At 56.3% G+C, this 17250-nt stretch overlaps 1 protein-coding gene across 1 annotated transcript; it reads right to left on the bottom strand.

The window, feature by feature from the left end:
* Positions 1 to 866: 866 nt before the first annotated feature.
* P4HB (prolyl 4-hydroxylase subunit beta) lies at positions 867 to 11786 on the bottom strand. Its single transcript, XM_079724813.1, has 11 exons — positions 11599 to 11786; positions 10318 to 10524; positions 7923 to 8056; positions 7651 to 7788; positions 3959 to 4063; positions 3637 to 3762; positions 3256 to 3456; positions 2965 to 3085; positions 2699 to 2880; positions 2514 to 2600; positions 867 to 1765 (listed from the first exon to the last, which is right to left on the bottom strand). Exons 1-11 carry the CDS (start codon positions 11747 to 11749, stop codon positions 1685 to 1687), a joined length of 1533 nt encoding a protein of 510 aa, XP_079580939.1. The 5' UTR covers positions 11750 to 11786; the 3' UTR covers positions 867 to 1684.
* Positions 11787 to 17250: the final 5464 nt, after the last annotated feature.

Below are 17250 nucleotides of genomic sequence, written 5' to 3'. Positions count from 1 at the left end.
GTGGACTGGATCTCCACCTGTTTCCTCCGATAACGTCATCAACAGCCCTGCTGTCCTACCTGTGGCTACAGATGTGTGCACAGAGCAACAGACGGGAAGCCCCGGGCTGGGCAGGGCTGTCCTGGCCGGGGACAGCCACCCACCTGAGCCCGGCTGGCCCCCTGTGGGTCTCCCACTCGGAGCTCTCCCCAAGGCCCAAGAGGTGTCACCAATCCAGGCTCAGGTGCCATCAGCCCAGCACTGCAGCCAGGCTGGCAGCTTTTGAGTTTGTGGGGAAAAAAAATCAATCGAAATACTCTTCCCTAGGTAAACTATGAGTAAGCGGAGGTTCTAGAAGTCAAATTACATTTTAAAAACTAGAGATTTGCTACGTTAACTCCAGATTCTTTTTTACATGACGGCTTGGTGATGAGCACAGCATTCTTGAAGTCTGAACGCCCCTGATTTCTCATCAGAAGCTGCAGTGGTTCCAGGCAGTGGTGGGGAGGGGCCGCTCCCCACCCTATAGGGTTAAGGTTAGAGTCACGCATCCCTGCCCATCATGTCCTGACATGACACATGGGCAGAATCCATGTTGTGACCACTGGATGCCCAGAGCGGGTAAAGCTGCCCAACTACATCACAGGTAAGCCAGCCTGACGGCAGAGGAACAGGGCCAAGAGGCACCCCTCACCCCCAGTCATGACGGTGACAGCTCCGCACACTGTGCCCACAGGATTTGTGCACGCTTCTGCGTCTCTGCTGCGTTCCAAGAAAGAGATGTCTCAACAAGAGCGGCCCCCACCAAGCCTACCTCCTCTCCCGAGAAACTTGGAATTCCAGCCCCACTCCCCGTGCCTGGAGGTTGTAAGGCAGAGGCAACAACAGGCAGAAAATTTCAATTTTATTTGGCCAATGTGTCCAATTCCAATATTGTGGTAGAAATGCCTGAAGAACTGTCAACATGTGATTCGGTTCAAGCAAGCATCCTTGGCCGTCTCCCAGCCTGGAAACAGAGGGTCCTGGTTCTGCCTGGTGCAGGCCTCAGGCCACCCTGGATGTCACAGAGCAATGAGGACCCTGGCTTGGGGAAGGAGGGGGCTGCAGCTGCACCCTCCAGTCATGGGGGGGCCCCTGTGACAGAAACCTGAAGTCACCATTTAACCAAACGATGCAGGAGCCACGCTCCACCATGGCAACACCGCATGAGGTGAGGGACCTGTCCAGACCGGCCTGGTCCCGCCCCACACAGGGGACAGGAGTCCCAGGGAGGCCTGGCCAAGGTGGAACAGACACCCTGACTTCCAAAAACATCTAAAAATCCCACAGATGGAATTTTTTTTTTAAGTGATAGTATAAACCTAACAGGAATGAGACATTGCCAGCGTGAGATTCCAAAACATTTTAGCGGGCACTCTGGACAGAACCATGTACAAAAAAGTACATCACAATTAAAAAAAAAAGGCCCACCAAGATGGGCTGGGCTGGCCTGGAAATAAACCCCTTTCCAAAAGTTGAAAAGCAAAGGAAGACGGGTTTAGATTTACAAGTGTGTTAGAGTGAAGTGTGGCTTCAAAAAAGTTCCCTGCATTTCCGATCGACGCTCCCTCTCCGGGAGGGTCTGCGGACGTCCGGAGGCTGTGCTGCTGGGTGTGCAGCCCACTGGGAGGTGCCAGGTTTGGGTGCCCAGGTCTGGTTTTCTGTGTTACAGTTCATCTTTCACAGCTTTTTGATCATCGTCTTCCTCCAGATCAGGCTCTTCTGCTTCTTCGAGGTCTTCTAGGTCCTGGGATGGAGGATGAAAAGGAAGGGAAATGAGAGGTCCAGGCCAAGCTGGCATGCTGAGGCCCCCACACGCATGCCAAGTACGCCAGGGACCAGCTGGCCACTCGGACACGAGCAGCCAACTTTGGTCTCTGTGAGCAGATGTGCGTATATGTGGGGTGGGCTTCCCGAGGAGAGCGAGGCATGGGGACTTCTGCCCACAAGACAGGGTGGAAGCAGAGCTGGTGCTGTGGGAGCCCAGCCCACGCCGTCCAGCAGGTGAGTGCAGGGGCTGCCCCAGCGTGAAGACCAAGCAGGGAACTGCTGGTGTGTAACATCCACCCCTGTAACCCTGGAGTTTGAGAGGCCAGTGACAGCCCATCAACCACAGCAGCACAAACGGCCCTGGCACTCCTCACCTGCCCACCCCCCAGCAGGTCTGCCCCCTTGTCCCACATCCCTGCGCTTCCGGGCGGGCCCTGCGGCCTCAGCTGACCATTCCCTGCACCACGCCCACCCTGCCACACCCTCTTGGCCTGGCACTTCTGACGTCCCCTCCACTACCCCCAGCTGACCCTAGCTGACGTGGACAGGCCTGAGCTCACACCCAGCAGAGCACCTCAGCTCAACAGGGAACGTGCCAGACGAGCCTGAGAAGATTCCTGAGCAAACACCGGCACCTAAAAACCCTTCCAACACCCCCGTGTAGCGCTGCCCGGCAGCACTGAGAAAGCATGTCCCATGGGCCGCGGGGTCCGGTGACCACCTACATCGTCATCCCCGGCTCCGTCCTGGCCGCCGCTCTCCAGGAATTTCTTAAAACCGTCCAGTGTCCGCTCCCCATTGTAGTCGATGACCTGTGGGGAGGGGAATGAGATGCGGGAAGCGGTCCCACCTGACAGCCCCCCGCTGCCCCTGCACACCCTTCCCACCCAGCCCTCGATGGCGGGCGCACCGTCCTGTCGGCGCTGGCGGGGAAGAACTTGAGCGTGGGGAAGCTGTGCACTTTCACCGCCTCCACCTCGTTGGCTGTGGAGTCCATCTTGGCAATGACGACGTTCTCGTGGTCCTTATACGTCTCTCCCAGCTTATCCCAGATGGGGGCCAGCTGCTTGCAGTGACCGCACCACGGGGCATCTGAAAGAGAGCCGTTCTGAGTCTCGCTCGGCCGGAAAGTGCCCTGCCCCACCGAGCCCTGAGGAGCTGGAGGGCCTCACTTACAGAACTCCACAAAGACGTTCTTTTTCTCATCAAAAGCGACCTCTTCGAAGTTCTTCCCGACGAGCACTTTGACAGGCTGCTTGTCCCAGTCATCAGGCAGCTCCTGGCTCATCAGGTGGGGCTAGAGGGCAGGTAGAGCAGGGTCAGGCATGCGCGGTCACCCAGGGACCCCTCCGCTGCCGAGCTGCTTCCAGAGCCTCAGGAGGGGGTGAGCCTGTGAGGCCGGGCTGCTCCATGCGCCACCAGGATCCTCAGCAGTACCCCCCGCCCACCCCCAGACACGGCCTGTACCTTGATCTTGCCCTCCAAGAAGCGGTGGCAGAACTCGGTGATCTTCTCTGCCGTCAGCTCGTCCGACTCTGGCCTGTACTTGGTCATCTCCTCCTCCAGCGTGATGAGGCGCACGGCCGGGCACTCCTCCTTCTTCAGGCCGAAGAACTCCAGGATGCGCTGGTTGTCGGCGTGGTCGCTGTCGATGAAGATAAACAGGATCTTGGGGGAGAAAAGGCACGTTGACGGCACTGCAGGACAAGCGCTCCCTCTGCCTCCCTGCTGCCCACTCCCAACAGCTGGGACCCCGAGACTAAACAGGCTGTCCTGAGGCAGGAAGAACACTCTGGACCAGCCTTCAACCTGGGGCCGAGCCACCCGCAGGCCACCGGGAGCGCTCACCTTGCCCTTGAAGCTCTCGGCAGCTTTTTTGAAGTTGCTCAGCTTGCCCTCGTAGTCAGACACGCTCTTCGGCAGGAAGAGCAGGATGTGAGTCTTGATTTCCCCTCCGAAGATCTTCGGGGCTGTCTGTGTCAGAAACGCAAGTTACTTGGTCTGAGTCACAAACCAAACTGTTGACACAGGCTATTCTCTCAATGGCCCCAACGCCGCCACAAGCCTGGACAACAGCAGGGGCTCTGCAAGTGGGGGTCCCCACGACCAAACACCATGACCCCCCGAACCTCCCCCCACCAGGGGCAGGACCAGCAGCACAGAGCCACACCTGCTCAGTGAACTCGATGACCAGGGGTAACTGGTTGTGCTTGACGAAGTCCAGAAGTTTCTCCTTGGTGACCTCCCCCTCAAAGTTGTTCCGGCCTTCGTCAAACTGTGGAGAGAGAAAGGTGTGGATCCCGAGGCTCCCCACAAAGCCACCTGTGGCCCCGGCTGGCCGGACTTGGCTAGGAACGCAGTCTGCAGCATTTTCCTGTCTGGGTTTTGAGCGCAGTCGGGGGCAGGACCCACGTGCCTCCGTCCAAAGCAAAACCAGGTGACGGCTGCAGGGACATATCCTCTGGGCACCAGGCAACAGTGAGGTCACTAGGAGCGCACACAGCCTCCCACGTGCCAGGATGGCAGCAGCTGACCCAGACCCTGCCCCAACATGTTCCTGACAAGCCACGAGAACCCCACGTCCTGGGTGCCAGGGGACTTCCTCATTGCCAAGTCCCTAAAACTGCAGCTCTCCAAGTGCGGGCCTCACCCCTGTGGGTCCAAGGCCCTCCCTGGGTGGATGCAAGGTCAGAGTGATTTTCACAATCATGCTCAGACGGCAGGTGCCTTGTCACCCTTTCCCCCCCGGAGTGTGCAGTACGGCATGACATTACGTCAGACTAAAGGCAAACAGGAGAACCCAGCTGTCTTCTGTTTGGGCAGACATTAGAGACCAGCAGAAATCTAAAATACCACTCTTACCCCTAAAATGTTGTTGTCTGGGAAAAATTAATTTTCACAAAAATCTTTTTTTTTTTTTTTTTTGGCCGCACCATCTAGCTTGTGGGATCTTAGTTCCCCAACCAGAGATTGAACCCAGGCCCTCTGCAGTGAAAGTGCGGATTCCTGACCACTAGACCGCCAGGGCATTCCCCCAAAATGTCAGTTTTGATAACATGTAACATTTATTATTGTTACTTCAGAATGAACAAGTTATTTGGTTTTTTTTAAATTTCTCGGCTCTAACTTCTAACACTTCTAACACAATAAAAATGGATAGGTGTAATCCACACAAACAAAAGATCTTTGGGAACTCCAGTGACCTGTTAAGAGCTTCAAAGCCCTGGGGCTGCCGCCGCAGAGCCGTGAGGTGCGGCCCTGCTCTGGATGGGGATGGCAGACACAGCTCCTCGTGAGGAAGGCTAAGCTGTGCCTTGGCCTGTCCAGCAGGTCAGTGAGCCTCCCATCACCCCTGTGAACTCAAATGGGACTTGGAGAAAAAAAACCACTCACCTTCCCTTCCTGGTCATTTCCCTCTGCGTTTTCCTAAAGTAACTTCCAGAAAAGCAGGTGGCCACTTCCCACTCCTACTGCACTTACGTACAGCCTGACACATGGCTTGATCACAACACGTGCTGCTAAGTAGGACCACACAGAGGGCCAGGCCCAGGGAGCTGAAGCCTGCTCTGCCTTCCCCACACCCGCAAAGGGAAGGTGCAGAGAAACAGGAAGGAAATGGAGGCGAGAGGCTGGCCTGGCCACGGCTGGGCACCATCCGGCATAAAGTGGAGCCCCCATTATAGGCAAACAGGCCACCATCCCCCCTCCTCCAAAACTGCCGTGCCTCTGCCGGGACCTAGTCTTCGAGGTAATATTGCCATGTTACACTATGTTCAATGTCTGCTTTGGTAAAAACCAAACAGCCAGCCCTCGTTTATGTGGGGACAGCTGCAGAAGGCCTGGGGTCCTGGGCAAAGGCCACCCCTCCAGACCACAATTGAGAATGTCACAAAAAGGCCCCACACCCACTCTTAAGCCCCCAGCTTCAAAGATGAAAAAGAAAAACAAAGTAAACACCAAACAAAGACACAGGATGATCAGCTCTCAAACCAGTGGTCCAAGTTCCAACGACCTGGAACCCAGCTGACCTGGGACCCAAGCTGGGAACCTCGGGCTCAAGTTCTGCTGGAGCCCCACCCTCGCCATCCTCCCTCTCAAGTGGCAGCTGGCCGTTCCTGGGAGCCCCGTCCCACTCTCGAGGCTGCCCACTGGAAGACCCAGCGAACTTTGAGGAACTAGGCGAACAGCCTGTAGGAAGGGGAACAAGTAAAGGCGGAGAATGGGGACCACAGGCCGGGCAGGAATCTGCATCTTCTTCCTCTCATCCGGGGAGCTGTCTGACTGCAGTTGTGACCCCTACTGACCCCCCAACACAAAACCTGTGGGCTCTGCCAGGCTCTTGCTCACAGCTGCCCGAGGAAGCCATGCCGTTCCAGCACAGTCACTGGAAGCAAACGAGTGGAAGAGGGGATGCCCCGCCTACTGGCACCAGACCTGAGGGGGTCGGCTGTGCCCAGCCTGCGTGAACACCAAAGACTTGAGGCCAAGAACAGATGAGCTACCGTCACTACAGTCTTTGCAGAACAAAGAACAATCGTGCTAACCTTCAAGGACACATGATCACCGAAACCATCGATCCAGTGTGACAGATGCCACTCCAGACCTCAAGGATAATGGAAAAGAAATGTGTGGACCAAGCTGATGAAAGGGGATTTGCAAGCTCTGCAGGCCTGAGTCTCCCAGTTCCTCACCCAGAACTGCAGGGTGAGCCCAGGACCTTCGTTCCACTCAATTCCATCCAACTCGGCAGGGTTTTTTCCTAATCAGCTGTTAATTACAGCTTCCTGGGCACTTTTGGGAAGACAATTGACTAATTTAGCAATTCTATTCCCTTTAGGAGACATCATGAGGATGTCTACTAAGAAAAGGGAGCATATATAATGCCTTGAGTTCTTTCGAAGAAGGGGCTTCAGAAAGAGCTGAAAGCAAGCTGCCCCAAAACCCTGTGCAGCTGGGAGGCCTGCGCCGCCCCATGCTCCCCACCCCCAGGTGCTGGAGGCTCAGCAGTGCCCCAGCGGGAGTGCACACACAGTGGGGGCCCCCCAAACACTGCGATTTACAACTTTGCTGTAACGCTACTTCTAACTACCTTCTAACCCTGGGGACAAAACAGGACGGGAGTCGAAGGTCCAGCCCCACCCCCTGAAGACATGCCTCCAGTCTCAGCCCCTCCCCCACAGCCTTCCCTCCTCCTCCACTCAGCACCCCATCCAGGGACAGCTGTGTCCCAAGAGCATGGGTGCTCAGCCAGCCCCAGGCCCACTGTCTGCTGGCTAAGATAAAAGAGAGACCCCCATCGTCCACTCGGGTAATGCCATGCACACACCAATCTCAGCTGTGTCCTAGCAAGAGCGCCGAGTGGTTAAAAGACACTCGGAAGGAACAACAGACACGGGGCTGGGGGAGCCTGGAGGAGCCCGAGGGAGCCCTGGGGCCAGGCTCTACCAACAGGGTGGGAACACATGCCACTAATACTCCAGAGTGGAAACAAACAGGAGTGACAGCTGCACAACATCGCAAATGTAATTAACGCCGCTGAATCCTATACTTAAAAGTGGTTAAAATGCCAAACTTTGGTACACGTCTCACCACAGCTTACCTTTCACAAGCTAACACTCCGAAGCCACCTGGCTTCCATAGAACACTGCACTGGGGCCACCACAGAAGCTGGAACAAAGGGCCCACGGCTGAAGGGCTGAAGGCCACTGTCTAAGAGGCTCCTACAACCTGACGTTGCAAAATGGGCCTTGATAACAGGTGGGCCTCAGTCCAGCAGCCAGCACCGCCCGGGCAAGGTCCTCGAAGGCAACACCAGCCCTGCGGCACAGCACCGCCCCCACCCGCCCCCCGAGGGCCACTCACCTTCTTCAAGAGGACAACCCCGTCCTTGTCCACCTGGTATTTGGAGAACATGTCACTGTTGGATGTGATCCCGAAGGGGATGTCATCAGTGGCCTCTGCTGCCAGTAAGAACTGCTTGGCAGATTCCGACTCCATGTCCTGGAGAGGAGAACCAGAGGTGGCCGCCACCACAAAACTGAGAACCCCTGCCCTGGTCAGCAACAGGGCAGACTGCGGTGCCCAGGCCACGGCAGGAGGAAGGAAGACCCGGGATGAAGTTCCAAAGCCTCTACCTTAAAGAAGCCGATGACTGCCACCTCGCTGGACTCCACCAAGGTCTCCGCGGCAGCCCCGTCAGACAGCATGCTGGCGGCAGGACCTGTGCGCTTCTTCAGCCAGTTCACGATATCGTCGGCTTCTCTGCCAGCTGCACCCAAACACATGCAGGGTCCACTTGAAACCAGGGGTGCGCCCACCCTCCCCGCCCATCCTTATCCGACCTCTCTGCCAAAACCAGAGCAAAACATCCTCTTGCCACAGAAAAGGCATCCTGTCTACATACCTGCCCAAATTCCAGGGCTAAAAAGGAGTTTCTGGGTATACGGGAGACTGTGGTTGTGTTTAAAGGAGAAAAAGGCAGTGGTTACCTCTGGGTAACAGATTACAAGTCATTTTTTTCCACTAATACCTTTGTAAATTTTCCTTGACATTTAAATTCATTAAACACACGTGCACTTTCCCTGCAGTGGTCTCACACTAGGCTTCGTCTTAATCAGAGATGTGGCAGGATTGGAAGAAAGGGCTGGTTAGCAAGTCAGCCTCAAGGCCAGCTTTCCCCTGCGAAAGCGGGCTGGGCCCTACCACCTCGTGCGCCAAGGCTGGTGAGGTGTCCTCGCCCCACATGCCTCCGGGACTGACAGGAGGAGATCAGCCCATGCACGCCACCCAAGCAAATAAAACGAAAAGGAAGAAAATTGCTTCTCCTGCGACTACCTAGTCCAACCTGGAAAGGGTTGCCAAATCTCATGTTTAAAAGAACTCTGCCTTAGGGACTTCCCTGGTGGTCCAATGGGTAAGACTCCACGCTCCCAACGCAGGGGGCCCGAGTTCGATCCTGGGTCAGGGAACTGGCTCCCCCGTGCCAGAACGGAAATCCCGCGTGCCGCAACTAAGACCCGGCACGGCCAAAATAGATAAATAAAATATTTTTAAAAAAATAGCTTTAGAACTTCCCTGGTGGCGCAGTGGTTAAGAATCTGCCTGCCTCAGTGCTTTGTGTCCACTTAGAGGGGTGGGATAGCGAGGGTGGGAGGGAGACACAAGAGGGAGGAGATATGGAGATATATGTATAGCTGATTCACTTTGTTATACAGCACAAACTAACACACCATTGTAAAGCAAAAAAAAAAAAAAATCTGCCTGCCGATGCAGGGGACACAGGTTTGATTCCTGGTCCGGGAAGATCCCACATGCCGTGGAGCCACTAAGCCCACAAGCCACAATGACTAAAGCTCGCACGCCTAGAGCCCGTGCTCCACAACAAGAGAAGCCACCACAATGAGAAGCCTGCGTACCGCAACGAAGAGTAGCCCCTGCTCGCTGCAACTAGAGAAAGCCCGCGTGCAGCAACCAAGACCCAACGCAGCCACAAATAAATACATAAATATTTTTTTTAAAAAAAGAAACAAAACACTTAAGATAAATCTTTAAAGAATAGCTTAAAAAAAAAAGCATTCTGCAGAGAATAAGTGAAAGCTGTGCTATCAGTTACAGGTGGAGTCAGGAAGAGTTGTCTCATATACAAAGCCTTAGTGTTAGTGACGGGATCATGGTAACTCTGCATAAGGCACTTCCATTCCAAAAGTGAACATAAGTAAAAGTGGGAGCAATAAAACAGCAGCCTACTGAGAAGACCAAAGCTGCTGACATCAGAACTAACAAGATGAGCTGCTCTAAAGGATTCTAGCAGAGAAGCCACAGAACCTGTTTTTTTATTTTTTATTTTTTTGCAGTACGTGGGCCTCTCACTGTTGTGGCCTCTCCCGTTGCGGAGCACAGGCTCCGGACGTGCAGGCTCAGCGGCCATGGCTCACGGGCCCAGACGCTCTGCGGCATGTGGGATCTTCCTGGACTGGGGCACGAACCTGTGTCCCCTGCATCGGCAGGCGGGCTCTCAACCACTGTGCCACCAGGGAAGCCCTACAGAACCTGTTTTACAGACAATGATTCTCCGCTGTCACTGGTACCGACCAGGCTACACAGGGGAGGCGGCCGAGCAGTGACAGGGCCTGTGCCGCAGACGAAGCCGGGCATGGATTCAAGCTCTGCCATGACCGGCACGAGCCCCAGACCAGTACCCACGGATCTCCGCTTGCCCCTCCTCTGTGAAAGGCCCTTGCTCCCGCCTTGGTGGCAGGCACACCAGAGAGCCAGCAAAGGCTGACGTGTTGCTCCATTTGCTCAGCCTCCCCCACCACCTCACTGGTCAACCTTAGGACAAGCCTCAGCCTACCAGCCACCCCCCTGGGATGACCCTCTCCACTTGAGAGATTCAGGAATGAGAATGTTCCTCACACAACTCTCAGAGTCTGAACTAGACCTAGAACCCAGTCTAAGAATGGGTTCTCCTCCACGCCTCTGCTATCTTCAAGAACTGCAGGCAATGAAAGGACAGTGCCGTGGTCACACCTGTGTACTCTTTGGGGGACGCCGTGTCTCCGTTCTTGAAGAACTTGATGGTAGGGTAGCCACGGACGCCATACTGCTGGGCCAAGTCAGACTCTTCAGTGGCATCCACCTTGGCCAGTCTGATCTCGGAACCTTCTGCCTTCAGCTTCCCAGCTGCTTTGGCATACTCTGGGGCCAGAGCCTTGCAGTGGCCACACCATGGGGCATCTGGGAGAGAAAGCAAGACCTAGAAGGCAGCACCGACGCACTCCATTGCCTCCCTTCCCTTCTCCTTTGGTACGTCCCTCCATAAAATCCTTATCTTTGCACCAAGATAACCGCTCTGAACGCACAGTTTGAGCTGATAGCTTGGTTCTCTTGGGCAATATCGGATAGAGGCCATGAATGACAAACCACCAGCCCCACTCTGCTTTTGTCTTCATGATTAGTAACTTCCTACTACCTGCAGGCGATCAGGGCAGTTGAGTCCCTGGAATTTCCCTTTAGGAACCAAAGAAGTTAGGCAGCTAAAGCCACAGCAGCCGTATACTCAGTGAGACTAATCATGAGTACAAGACTCACATCTAACTCGAGTTCTTTAGACTCTCTCTGAACTCAGGTTAGCAGCTGTGTTGGGCCTAAGATTTCCCCCTGAGATAGTCAGGGCTCAAACACTTATGGACACAAACAAAGGTTCTGGATTCTGGTTGGCAACACTGTTAATCAGAAGACAGCTGTTCCTGGTGGAAGGTGGTGTGGGCAGGGGCAGTGTTCTCTGGGAACTGGTCCAGGCGAGCAATTAGGGGACTGGACCCTGCGTGGTCCTTCGTAGGTAGCAGCTTACACAGTCGACCCTGTTTTACTTAGGCTAACAGAGACATCCTGCCATGTGGACCTCAGGCATAAAAGCACATCCAAGCTGTCTGCCCTTGGTCACCCTCAGGGTCCAGCTGGGCAGGAGGGATGTCCCCAGGACACGGGCAGCGCACGGACACTGACAGCAGGTCTGTGGGCTGTTTCCGCTTAAGGATGCGCCTCTCCAGGAGCTAGGAGTCAGCGCATCCATGGGGTGGCCGCAGAGCTGACAGCCCTTTAGACCCCCAAACCCACCTCTGGCGGGGCCGGGGGAGGGAGGGTGGGGAGGGGCGCCCAGGACCCCCGCGCCCCCCCACCCTCCAGCCCCCCTCCGTCCCTCTGTCCCCCCAGTGCTCCTGCACCCCGGCCCCTCCTCTGTCCCCACTCCGTCCCCACGCCGCGGTGACGGCGAGGCCCGGCCCGGACGGACGAGCGGGCGGCACTCACAGAACTCCACCAGCAGGTACTTGTGGGCCGCCAGCGCCTCGTCGAAGTTGCCCTTATGGAGCACCAGGACGTGGTCCTCCTCGTCGGGGGCGCCGGCGCCCGCGCGAACTAGCGCGGCCAGGGCCAGGCAGAGCAGAGCACGGCGTAGCATGTCGGAACGGGATCGGCGCTCCTGTTGGCGCCGCCAGGACAGCAGGCCACGAGAGCGCGCACTGCCCGCCCCGCCCTTATAACGCAGGCCGCCGAGCGCGCGCCCGCCCGCGCCCACCTCCGATTGGCCGGTGGGCTCCGGGGCCCGCCTCCACCGCTCTCGCATTGGGCGTCCACACTGGCCACGGCCCCGGATTCGGAATCGCTACGGGCACCTCCCTCGCCCTCGCCCAGGATTGGCCAAGGAGCTCGCGCTCGCACTCTTTCCCGGCCTCTCATTGGCTCCTGGCGGAGAACTTTCTCTCCCTGGCCTTGTGACTGGTGGCTTTCTCCTACACCTTCAGCGGGTCTGGAATGGCTGCTACCTTCGGGGGCCTGGGCTCTGCGACTCCTGATTGGCCGAGACATGCGCGCTATCCTTCGTCGAACGTGGCAGTGGGGCGGAGTCCCCAGCCGAGGGGCGGAGCCGCGCTTGCGCCTCCGAAACCCCTCGTGTTGCTTTCTGACTGGACCGCGTATCCCCAATTGACACCGCCCCCCAGCTCTTCAGGCTGGAAACTGAGCTGACGCGCTTCCGGCGCGCGTGAGGCCCGTGCGGCCCCTGCAGTAGCGGCGGGGCTCCGGCACGGGCGTCGCCCCGGGCGCCTTGGCGGGCGGTTAGGGCGCTCCCGGTGGCGGCGTAGCGAGGCGCAGGGGCAGCGCGCGGGGGGTGCGGGGAGGACCGAGGCAGGACGCGATGGGGCCGGCAAGACTCGGCTGGGCCCGGAATGGGGCCGTCCGCCTGCTGAGAGGGTCAGGGCCGGCACCGTCTCCTGCGGCACCTTCCCTCCCTCCCACCGGCTGCCAGTCCCACGAAGCAGCCTCTGGGTCGCTTTTAGGCGCCCGGGTAGACCCGTGCCGTCTGCCAGGGGGGTCGCTAGCGGGCACCGAGCTCTAAAATGCGGCCGGGCAGCGTGATTGGGAGTGAGCGTAACACGCACCGGACGTCAAGACTGAGGACAGGAGGGGAGTGTACGATATTCCCTTGATGCCTTTTTATACTGACATGTTGGGATATTTGGTATACGATGACCTAAGTAAAAGTATTAAAGCTTTTTTTTTTCCCCAGGTTTTTTCTTTAACGTGGCTTTCGAACATTTAAAATAACATACGTGGCCCAAATGTTGCTCCTGTCGGGCGGCGTGGCTCTGGACTGAGCAGCTCCTTTTCCTTCACAGTTCAAAGCCTAACTCTAACCCCACCACACCCCCGTCTACACTCGATTCTTCATTTGTGTTCACTTCCTCGGTTGTGAAATGCCAACCCCACTGATTTTCACTCATCATAGATTTAATAACTTGACAGGAAAAAGGACACTCCCACATTAAATGCACACGTTGGCTATATAATAACATCCTGATTTCAGAAATGGTAAAACATAGAAAAAAAGATGTTTTTGTACTTCTGAGAGTTTGTATTTATTGACACGTAGCTCCTGAGGGCCTGTCTTCTCATCTCTTGTGGTACTTCCTCACCTAGAATATGAATTCCTGAAGGTCAAGACCAAGTTCTCTGTGCCCCTCCCCCAGGGTCAGTAGAACAAGAGTCAGGCAGAGGTGGTTGTAGCTCCTGGGATGCCTGTCTACCTCACAGCACGCACTGTACAGGAGCTGGGCCTCAGGCAACGAAAGGCTATGAACATGTGTCTCTGCAGCTGCGGCCTCCACCCCAGTTCGGTGGGGTCCTGGCCCGGGTGCTGGCCCGCTGAGCGGCAGGGCTTCAAAATAAGCCATCACAGGCACCCTCTGCTCTCCGGGAAAGGGTGGGTGGGAATTACCTCATATCTCCTGCCCTATCTCCCAACATTTTTGTGATTGCCATGACCCCGATTTACAGACCACAATTTGGGTCTGAGGCAAGGGACATTTGTACCACGTCTAGATTTCAGAGGCACTCATGAAATCAGAGTTCAGATGCCTAAATTTTGGGGCTTTAGTTTTTTCATCTGATAGGGACAGAGTGAAGAGATACCAAGATGTTGATTAGTTTGTGATGGTTTGGAGGCAGCTTAGCCTCACAGCATACGGTAAAGTAGTTACAAAAGATGAGAACACTGGGACCAAGGGGAGAACAGACTAGACGCAGAACAACAAGGATCTGAGTTGCTGGCTGTGGTTGACTCTCACTCTGGTTCAGTCTGGGCCTCCATGGCCAAAGCCAAGGGCAACTGGGACACACCTTGATGCAGGTGATGACAGGCCACTGTTCTGCAACCCAGGTGGACCCAGCCAAGTCATCGTTCTGTGAAAACCAGGGCTCTGGCCTGGGCAGGGCACGGTATTTTCATGCCTTGCCTGCATTGATGCACCTTCTCAAAGCACGTCCGCAGGGAAGTGGGGTTCCCAGAAAGCTGGAGGGAGGCCAGGTTTGGGGATGCCCCAGGTCTCCAGTCTCTGGGGTTGGTCAGTAGTTGGGTGAGGTGCAGGGGTGCATCTTTCCCCCCAGGACACAGGCCAGGTTCACTGTACACCTCTGCAGGCCTTGGCCCTGAGGGGAGGGCCAGCATCTGTCTTTTTCCTAAGGCCACTCACATGCCTTTCATGGGCAACTCTAGGAAGAGGCGATGGAGCCGTGTTCACTCTCATACCAGTGCCCTGAACTGGAGTGCACCTTTGGAGGGCAGAGCCCCAGTGGCTGTGGCTCTGGCATCTCTCTGAACCCAGCACAGCTGCTTCAGGATGTCCTCCAGGGGTCTCTCACACCCAGAGAAGGTGCTCATTAAACACTGGTTGAACAACTGAGTGATAAAACATTTTGATAAAGACTACTCTCAAAAATAGAGTTCTTGGGGACTTCCCTGGTGGTGCAGTGGTTAAGAATCCCCCTGCCAATGCAGGGGACACGGGTTCGAGCCCTGGTCCAGGAAGACCCCACATGCCGCGGAGCAACTAAGCCTGTGCACCACAACTACTGAGCCTGAGCTCTACAGCCCGCGAGCCACAACTACTGAGCCCGTGCGCCTAAAGCCCATGCTCTACAAAAAGAGGAGCCACCCAATGAGATGCCCGCGCACCTCAACGAAGAGTAGCTGCCGCTCGCCGCAACTCAAGAAAGCCTGCGCCGCAGCAATGAAGACCCAATGCAGCCAAAAAATAAATTTAAAAAAAAAAAAAAAGATTCCACGCTTCCACGGCAGGGGGCGCGGGTTTGATCCCTGGTCAGGGAACTAAGATCCTGCATCCCACCTGGTGTCGCCAAAAATTAAAAAAAAAAAAGTTCTCAGAATAAAACAACTCCCTTTCAACCCGATTGGAGGCATTGAGGGAGTTAACAGCAGGCTCGTGGACACCCAGGAAGTCCTCCTGACTGCAGGTTTCCACTGTGGAGCAGCAGCAGGGGAGCGAGGGCTGTGCCATGGGCCACACAGCCCTGCACATGGGTGAGCTGGGACATAGGAAGAAGGTGCAGTGGTGAGCATGGCCCTGGTGGACTGAAGTGGACCCTGATTGTACAGTATGACAGTGCTGGGCATGGAGAAGATTCTAGCAAACTACAATAACTGGTGAGTAGTCACAATAAAGGTGCTGACCTGGTGTCCACTGCCACTGTCCTCAGTGGAAGAAGGGTCCATCTAGGGGATGGCTGAGGAGGCAGAAGCTTGGGGATGACTAGGGCCATGGACAGAGGGAGGGAGTGGAGAGGAGGGGTCACAGGCACTGGCTCACTAGGGCAGGGAGCCCAGGCCCAGCAGCACTGAGCTGTACAGACAGGTTTGGGTTTGGGGTGGAACCAGAAGGATCAGGTTAGACTTGGGACCTGAGAGACACGTCATGCAGGTCCTGCAGGTGCCACCTCATGTAATCCTTCACCAGAGGAGGAACCAGAACAAAGTCCTGGCTGTTGGCAGCGTGTCTGTACTACTTGGCACTTGGGGTCTGAGTTCACATATCAAACCAGAGCTTGGAAAATCCAAGAGCAAAACTAGTAGGCCTTCTGGCTTGCCTTGGAAGGCCCTTGCCCAATAAACCAAACTGCTGCCAGCACAGGCTGACCCTAGGTTTGAAGATTTTCACTGGACCTCTTAGGAGGTGGACAGGGAGAGCTAGAGCGGCTGTGGCTGGCCCCAGGGCTCCTGCAGACTGAAACCTGTAGCCACTGCCTGGGAGCCTTTCCCCTCCAAAGGTAGAGCTGTTTTCAGAAATAGCTGTGTCTGAGTTTAGTGGGAAAGGCCTTGGGCCTTGGAACCCAGAGCTGTGCAGTCTGTCTCCCCCTGCCTCCGGCAGGCAGTCCTGAGAGAGGCTGGTTAGGGTCCTTGACCCCTGTGGATTCCAGAGCTGGGGGCTATGGCTCTTGGATTTACGTCTGGGCCAGCTGATGCACCAAGTGGCACTTTATCCCATTACCCAGCCCAGCGCCCAGACTCCAGAATCCCACCAGGGCCCTGGTAAGGAAGGCCAGGAGATAACCAGCCCTGTGGGTGCCATCCTGGCATGACATGTGGTCACTGACCTGCGGGTGGGGGTGAAAGGGTACTTCCGAGTCCACCCCAGCTGGTGATAAGGTCCTGGGAGGGCTCACCCTACTGATAAGCACTGGGAAGAGTGGCAAGCTGTGGGAGGTGCAGCCAAGGCGGGCTCAGGGAAGCGGCTGCCCAGGTGTGACACACAGCACTCTTCTCACCGGCTCGGAGCACAAAGGGAGACTTTGCAACCAGCACTGAGCCATAAAAGGGAGTTTCTGGAACCAACACTCTGGAGCTGGGGATTCCTAACTGCCCTTTCCTGTCTCAGGGCTGGGAAAGGGCGTGTTAGGTACTAGGTGCCCTTGGGGGTGATGCTCTGAGGCAGCACAGTCCCTGCTACCCCAAGGTCCTGAAGAGACCCTGATGGTCAGCGGGACTGGCTGTGGAGCATGCATGGCCCTCGGCAGTCCTTCAGGGCTCCCTAAGTGCTCTTTTGTACCTCCATGCAGCGAGGGTCCCCATCTCCTCCCATTCATCCCACCTCACCAATCCCACCTTTGGACCTCTGGCCCTACAGGGCACAGGGGCTCGGCCGGCCTTCCATGTCACCCTCCACTGGCCCTGCTGCCCATGGTGCCAACTTCTCCACTCTCCTACCTAGCTTGGAGTCCTTATCCCAGGTCCCTTGCGACCCAGTCATCCCATGTGTTCCCAAGTCTTCAGCAAGATTCCTCTTCTCTGAGGCTGAAAGCGCTCCCTCCCAGAGGCTCAGACAGGGCCCATGAGTAGGGTGCGGGAGTCACTCTGGACACCCCACCAGGCCCAGGGCCTGACTGTGCCCCGCCCTTTCCCTGCAGGACCCACAAGAACCGAAAGGGTAGCACTGGCGTCGCGGGCTGACATGACTAAGAAAGGGCTTTAAACCCATTCTCCTTCAACAGCCACAGGAGCAGTGGCGACTGCACCTGGCCCCTGGCCGGCCTCTGGGTGCCCTGGGGTAGCAGAGGAATGGGGCCCCACTTCCCCTTTCCCACCAGGAGACGACCAGCAGACACCCTGGC

The sequence above is a fragment of the Hyperoodon ampullatus genome (genome assembly GCF_949752795.1).
Source record: "Hyperoodon ampullatus genome assembly, chromosome: 19".
Taxonomy (NCBI): Eukaryota; Metazoa; Chordata; class Mammalia; order Artiodactyla; family Ziphiidae; genus Hyperoodon; species Hyperoodon ampullatus.
This window is presented reverse-complemented; position numbering and strand designations above follow the sequence as displayed.